At 55.2% G+C, this 7,740-nt stretch overlaps 1 protein-coding gene across 1 annotated transcript; it reads left to right on the forward strand.

Moving 5' to 3' along the window:
• The first annotated feature begins 5,868 nt into the window (after positions 1-5,868).
• Positions 5,869-6,399, forward strand: LOC126564213 (uncharacterized). Its single transcript, XM_050221197.1, has 2 exons — positions 5,869-6,058; positions 6,215-6,399. Exons 1-2 carry the CDS (start codon positions 5,869-5,871, stop codon positions 6,397-6,399), a joined length of 375 nt encoding a protein of 124 aa, XP_050077154.1.
• The last annotated feature ends 1,341 nt before the right edge of the window (positions 6,400-7,740 follow it).

The following is a 7,740-nucleotide window of genomic DNA, read 5'->3' on the forward strand; positions in this document are numbered from 1 at the left end:
AAAAGCGGCTCGATTCGCCGAACGAGCAGTAACGCCTACAGCGATGGTCGCGGTGATGTCGGAAGCCTGCGATGAAACCATGCAGCGAGTAACAACGGCACACCGTTGGCCTCAACGCAGCACTTTTTGGTGGTCGGCCGAGCTCAGGCAGCTTCGCGAGGCATGCACCATGGCCCGCGAGCGCATACGTCACGCCGTCAACCCCGACGAGCAACAGGCCGCCACTGTTGCTCATCGTGATATGCGTAAGCAGCTGAAAAAGGCCATCAGAGCAAGCAAACGGCAGCAGTTTAATGAGCTGGTGGATCTGGCACAGTACGACATCTTTGGTGCTGGCTATCGGGTGGTTCTTTTCCGCATTCCCGGAAGTTACTCGCCTCATGAGACGGATCGTGGGCAGCTTGTCCGAATCGTCGCCGATCTGTTCCCGGAGCATCCGTCAGTAGACTGGCCAGTTGCAGACAGAGTCGAGGCTGAGAACGTGCCCATCACCCCGGTATCCACGGAGGAGCTGCAGGACATCATGCGGAATATCAGCAACCGGAAAGCGCCAGGTCTGGATGGCATCCCTAATGCAGCGCTGAAGACGGCCATACGTGAGTACCCGGAGGTTTATTGTCGGCTGTACCAGGAATGCCTGTTGCAGAACATCATACGGAGCTACTTCGAGGACCGTCGGCTGCTGTTTGAGACCAGCGAGGGACCCGCCGAGCGCAACATCACGGCTGGCGTCTCACAGGGGTCCATTCTGGGCCCCACGCTGTGGAACGTTATGTACGACGGCGTTTTCAGCGTTGGTCTGCCACCTGGGACGGAAATCGTTGGCTATGCCGACGATATCGTCCTGCTCGTCCCAGGCACCACACCTGAAGCAGCAGCAAAGGCAGCAGAGGCAGTCGTTGCAGCAGTTGGCCAGTGGATGACCCGTCATCACTTGGAGCTTGCCCCGGCGAAAACGGAAATGACGCTTATCTCCAGCCTCAAGCGTACCCCGGAGACTTCCATCACCGTAAGCGGTGTGGTCGTGAAGTCCTCCCGCTCCATTCGCCATCTTAGGGTGAGGTTACACGACCACCTTTCGTGGGTGCCGCACGTTGAGGCCTTCACAGAGAGGGCGATGAGAGTGGCCCAGGCCGTCACCCGTCTGATGCCGAACCATGCCGGTCCGAAAACGGTCAAGTCTCGCCTTCTTGCTGCCGTTGTTGACAGCGTGCTGCGATATGCAACTCCTGTGTGGCATGAAGCCGTTAGTCTGCAGAAATGCCGCAGAGCGTTACAGCGTGTGCAACGCTTGACATCAATCAGCGTCGCGAGGACATTCCGCACCGTGAGATACGAAGTCGCTGTGCTGATTTCTGGCCTCATACCAATCTGCAGGTTGATTGAGGAAGATGCCAGAGTCTACGAACGCGCGCATGGAGCAGGTGCTACAGTGGGTCATAACATCATTCGACGGGAAGAGCGAGCATTGACCATAGCTGACTGACAATCAGCGTGCTATGCCGACGCAACAGGTGAGAGATCTAGCCGATTCGTAGGGTGGACACATCGGCTCAACCCAGATCTCGGTTCCTGGCAGTCGCGGAAGCATGGAGACGTGAACTTCCATTTTTCGCAGATATTTACCGGGCACGGATTCTTCCGTGAGTATCTGCACGTCATGGGGTTCACGTCGTCCCCGGACTGTCAACGGTGTCCCGGCGTACCGGAGTCGGCAGAGCATGTCTTTTTCGAGTGCCCTCGCTTCGAGCACGTGCGCCAACACTTGTTCAGCGATGGTTCGACGGTGGCCATCACGCCGAACAGCCTCACCACATACATGCTTCAGAGTCAGCAATGCTGGAGCCGTGTGTGCGAGGCTGCAAAGATTATTACCACTGAGCTTCAACGCGGCTGGGATGATGAGCGTGCACAACTTACCGTACAGGCAAACCAGCCGCAGGTCGTTCATCGTGTGGACCCGGAAGCAGTGTGACGAGCCCGGAACGATCGGCGAAATGCAGCAAGGCGGTTGCAGCGGGCGCAGCGAGGTGGGCGGCCGCTATCACCACCTCCATCACAATCGACGGTGGAACGGCGGACTGCCGTTCGAGAACGTGTCCGGCTGTATCGAGCGAGACGGAGGATGGCGCTCGAAACTCCGTCTGCCGAAGCAGCGCAACCGGTCAGGGCGAACGTGATAGAGGGACGGACGGTCCCCACTGATGACGATCCACCGAACGATCCACGAAGGAACGGACTGACTGCAGCCGAGGAAGCTGCGGCGTCGGAGGCGGATGCAGCTGCACGCTAATGAACAAATAAGCGTGGGGAGGGCATTAAAGCCATGAAACGAGGGCCTTTGCGAGGCGGAATATGGAGGCAACAAACAAACAAAAAGAGAGAACGTTATGGAAATTCAATACATAAATGTTAGGTGCCTTTGGTACGGTGTAGGAGCTGCCTGGCAGTCGAAACCCCCTGACCACTTGGGTACCCTCGCGGGTCAACGGCCAGGGGGTGGAGTAGGAATTAACTGGTTATGTATTTTAAGAGATTTGTCAAAAATCCAGGCATTAATACAGCTTTTTCAAGCATTCAAAAAAAAGCCATTTATACCGCAGTGAGGACGTACACCGAGTGACGCTCCGAGTGATTGTGCAAAAATTTGCGGAAAAGTGGCGAGAAATGCTGTGTTAAGAAAGAAAATCGCATTATAAGCATAAAAACAAGTGGAAAAAGTGAAAATTTAGTAAAAACGGGTGAATATTGGCGAAAAAAGACGCTTTAAACATTTCCATACAATTTGTATGGAGGAAGTGAATGCGCGTTGTGCACATTAAAAACGACCTTTTTCTATCCGGTTTTCGGTGAAAAGTGCAAAACAGTGCCATTTGAAGACCTACGTGCGAAAACCGGAGTGAAATCGGCCGAAAATTGGCTACATACCGGTCGGCGTCCTTTTGGGTACAGTGGTAGTGGTTTGCGACGTCACACGAAGAAAAGTGTGCTTGGGACGGTATTTTTTTCGCCAGGATTGTGCCGGAAGCAGTGAAAATCGGTGCCAAAGACGCTAAGCAGTACATATTGGTGAAAACCTGGAAAAAACGGACCAAAATTGGCGGAAATAGGTGAAGTTAAAAGTTGCGTCGGTAGTGATGGTCAGCGTCTAACCCAAGTACCGTTTAGACATACGGCCCAAGTTTAGACACACGGCCCATCTTAAAAAAAGCAAGGAGTCGGATAGTGGACCAACTCGGTGTTATCTGACGCTTGTCGGGCGAAATTCCTGGGTAGTGTACGGTTGTCCCGGCAAAATACGACTGGAACTGGGAATATTGCTGCCATTTTTCCCTCCCCCCCCCCCCCCCCCCCTTTTCCCACGCTTGTACACTGCGTTTTCATGGTAAGGGCCGGTCAGATACATAAGTGACGAATAAGGACTTGGATAGCAAAAATATTCAGGGAGCACTCCCGAGGCTGGGAAAAAAAGTCAGAGGACGCTGGGTAAATTACCTTGGTAACTCAAACAATCACCCCACACCCCACCCCGCAACCAACTAGCTGTCCAGGGCCGGGGTAATTGTCCCCCGTTTTTCGAAGAAGGCGGAACCCAGCGAAATAGAGCAGTAGAACGATCAGCATTACCCATTGGAAGAAGGCAGAACCCAGCGATATAGAGCTGCAGAACGATCAGCATTACCCATTGGAAGTTCCGTGACACATCTGGCCTTGTGCAACGACAGCATCGAGACTGGGGTCGTTGACCCCCTTTTTCTGGAATTTCAGTCGAAATTCCAGAAATCAGCTATCAGCAAGGGGGAACGGTGAGCACGAGCAGAGCAGTCTGCAAAGATGTCGATGGCACCAACGGGGAAGCTGCTCCGCTCTACTGCTGGGCGAGCCATGTCGGTCGACTGCCGAACAGATGCAATGGCGGAACCAAAGGTGGTTCTGCAACGGGCGTCGGCCATAGGCGAAACATCAGGCGCAGTCAGACCAACCACACCACCACCGGCGAACTCGGCAGAGCTCCAAATCATGAGGGAGACTCTGCAAAGCAACGAAAGAAAATATGAGGACATGCGGCAGCACAACAGTCAGCTGCATGCGGAAATCGCGAACATCTGCCGACTGTTCGAAGATTTTCGAAAGGAGGCAAAAGAGGAGGCCAAATGGAGAGAACAGAAGGCTGACGCAGAGATCCTTCTCTTGCGAACAGAGAATGAGCAATACCGTGTAGCCCTAGATGAACTGCTTGTACAGATGTTGGGGGACAACGTTTGTCTCCCGACGGGCTCGACAACTAGTGAAACGGTCCTTACATCCGTTCCAGCGCTGCGCCACCAGCAGCGAGCACCGACTTACAGCCAGGTGCTTGCTCAGCAAGGCCAGGATGCGTGTCGGCAGCGAGGGCAACGGCAGCAGCGGCAACAGCAGGACGAGTCGATACCAACAGCGAGCCAGAGCGAGGAACAGTTAGGTGGGCAGTGGATGACTGTGCAGAGCCGCAAATCGGCACGCCAGTCGCTGACCCAGCAGCGGCAGCAGCAGCATCAGCTAGGCCAACAAACTCAGCAGCAGTAGGCGCAACAACGGCAGCCACAACAATCAGCGGCAGCAGTAGCCAGCACATAAGCGGAGCGGCCCCAGTGCCACCCTGCACCCCAGGGGGAGTGCAGCCAGCAATTCGCAGGACCGCAGCGACTGGGAGTTGGCCGACGCACTTCTCGCTTGCGGCTCGTTATGGAGCTGCCACAGGAGGCCAACTCAGAGGCGAACTGTCAGTCGAGCAGTACAGACGTGTCCCTGTGACGCTCCGTGATTTTGGCAAAAATAAGGTGTTTAAACAGTTCAGAACCTAGTGAAAGTGCGTACATCGAAGGAGGAACTGCCTTTTGCGACAAACAGCAAAAAACCGCGAGGAAATCGGTGCTAATTTTCGTTAAATCAGTGAGTTAAGATTTTCCCATACACTTTGTATGGGGAAGTCAGGCGAGCGGTATTTCCCCGAAAATCACGCAAAACCAACAAAACAGGTAAAATTGCACGTCGTAGTGGTACTCTGTAGTGAGTGACGGTGGTTTTCCGCAAGGAAAACGGAAGAAATTTGACTAAAAGTGCGTGGAAAATTGGTGCAAAAGTGCGCAAAAAAGTGGCGTCGGGTGTGTCGTATTGTGTGTCTGTGCGTCGTTACGGTAGTGATTGCAGTGCTTGTAGTTTGTGGCAGTGCTTGCAGTCTGCGGCAGTGTTGCAGCGCCCTGCAGCCGAGACACACACTCATCGCCGGACAGCGCCACCTGTTGGGCGACAGCAGAACGGCAGTGCTTGCAGTGATTGTAGTTTGTGGCAGTGCTTGCAGTCTACAGCAGTGCTTTAGTGACCTGCAGCCGAGACACACACACATCGCCGGACAGCGCCACCTGTTGGGCGGCAGTAGAACATCTAGCCAAGGCATACACATCACGGACCAGCGCCATTTGTTGCAAACGCCGCGCAACAAACTCAGTGGTGCAACCTGGTAATCAGTTGCAGAGCTGTTTAGCCAGGACATTAACACGAAAGCTTTCCAGTGACGGGGACAGCATTTATTTTTCGCTGCTGGCGGTCTCCGGTAAGGAGATGTAAATCCAGCTTAAAGCGCGGAAAAGATTCGTGGACATGTCACTGCCTGGGAGGACCCTACGTTCCAGGACGGAGTCCACTGACGGGAGGCCGGCGAAGCTCTCCACAATAATGGAGCCGCGAGTGTCTCTCACGCGAGTAGCTGCCCCGGGCACAAAACAGCAGAGCCCGGAAATAACGGAGCTGTTACAGCTCCTGAATGAGATGTCGCAGGCTAATCATCAGATGCGAGCGACGATCGTTGGTCTGTAGCAGGAGCTTACGATGCACCGGCAGCAGATGGAGGCGATCGCAGAGCAGGCCAGAGAGGAAACGAAGCTGGCCAGCGAGGAAGCCCGTTTGCGTGAGATGATGGCTCGTCAGGAGAACGAGCGTCTGCGTAACGAGTTGAAGGAGGAGCGTGCCAGCTTCCAGGAGTTGCTGGCGCAGACGCTGGGCTACGGTGGTGGCCAGCGTTCAGAGCGGCAGCAGCAGCAGAAGCAGCAGCAACATCGTGAGCAACAGCAGCAGCAGAAGCAGCAGCAACATCGTGAGCAACAGCAGCTGCTACAGCAGGGAGAGGCGCTGGCAATGGCAGCTCTATCTCCAGACCAGGAAGGTGGCTCCTGAGCTGAGGTGGTGCGCCGTAAGCCGGCACGCCAACAGCCGGTCCCGCAACAGCGGCAACAGCAGCAGCAGCACCAGCAGCAGCAGCCGCAACAGCGGCAGCATCAACGCCAGCAACAGGAGGAAAGCTCTTGGGCCGAGTGGGGCCGTCGCAAGCCGCGAAACCGTCTACCGGAAGTGCGGCAGTAACAACAAACACGGCCCCAGCAGCAGCAACAACGGCCGCAGCAACAGCAGCAGCCGTCACAGTCTGGGCGGCAGCAACACCAGCAGCCTGGTCAGTGGCCAAGTATGTTGCAGCAGCAGCGGTTTGGTGCGCTGAATAGCGAAAAACGTCGTCCAGCCAGAAAGCGGCCGGACGAAATAGTGGTGGTTCCGGCAGAGGGTAGCAGCTTCCGGGCTATGTACGAGGCGATTCGAACGAGCCCAGTGCTCCAGGGCCACCAACAGCAGATCGGAGTAGGGAAACGTACTCCAAAGGACAATCTGCGGCTGCCGCTGAGCCGAGATGTCGACAGCGCCGCACTTTGTGCAAAGGTGCAGGAGGCGCTTGGCCCGAAGGGTACCGCTAAGGTCGTCACGGAAATGGCGGAGATCCTCATTACAAACATCGACCAGATGACTGAAGACCGCTACAATCTCCCTGTGGGAGCGCAGAGATGGCACCAAGCGATCCAGGGTGCGATTGCCGCGGGCTGACGCAGATCATCTGGTGGGCAAACGACTGATTCTTCAGTACACGGCATGCTCGGTACATGCTGTCCCGAAGATCACCGAGGACGTGAAACGCTGCTTCCGATGTCTCGAACTTGGACACATGGCGGCTGCATGTCAAGGCCAGGATAGATCGGGCCTGTGCATCCGGTGAGGAGCCAATGACCATAAGGCTGCAGGATGCACCAACGAATTGAGGTGCCTGCTGTGCGGTGGAGGCCACCGAATCGCAGCTGGTGTTTGTGGAGCGCATAAATCGGCATCAGCATGATTCAAATCCTCCAAATAAATGTAAACAGGAGTAGGAGGGCGCAGGACTTAGCACTCAACACTTTGCGGATGGAGAGAGCAGACGTTTTGCTCATGCAGGAGATACATACCGCGCCAGCTAATAACGGCAATTGGGTTACGGACCGTGACCTAAAGGTAGCAATTGTTGTCAGTTCGGAGACCTTTCTGATACAGAGGGTCCTTTGCCATTCTCAGTCCGGACTTGTCGCTGCCTTGGTAAACGGTATCGTTCTCATCTGCGCTTATGTTTCTCCTTCAGTGGGAGTGAGCGAGTTCGAGGAGATGCTGGAAAGGATAGACGTGCTGGCTCGTGGTCATCCGCACGTCGTCCTCGCCGGCGACTTCAATGCGTCGCATAGTTCCTGGGGTAGCACGCGTATGAACGTGAAGGGGGAACTTCTGCTTCAGATGGCCGTCGGATTGGGGTTGGAGGTCCTCAACAACGGAACGGCCCCCACGTTCATTGGAAGTGGCGTAGCTCGTCCGAGCATTGTGGACGTGAGTTTCGCGAGCATTGAGATAGCT

This window comes from Anopheles maculipalpis, chromosome X (genome assembly GCF_943734695.1).
Source record: "Anopheles maculipalpis chromosome X, idAnoMacuDA_375_x, whole genome shotgun sequence".
Taxonomy (NCBI): domain Eukaryota; kingdom Metazoa; phylum Arthropoda; class Insecta; order Diptera; family Culicidae; genus Anopheles; species Anopheles maculipalpis.

Excerpts from the sequence above, each read along its gene's own strand:
- LOC126564213 (XM_050221197.1), top strand. The coding sequence starts at position 5,869 with ATGCACCGGCAGCAGATGGAGGCGATCGCAGAGCAGGCCAGAGAGGAA. Across the intron at positions 6,059-6,214 it reads GGGCTACGGTGGTGGCCAGC|CTGAGGTGGTGCGCCGTAAG; the intron begins GTTCAGAGCGGC and ends GTGGCTCCTGAG.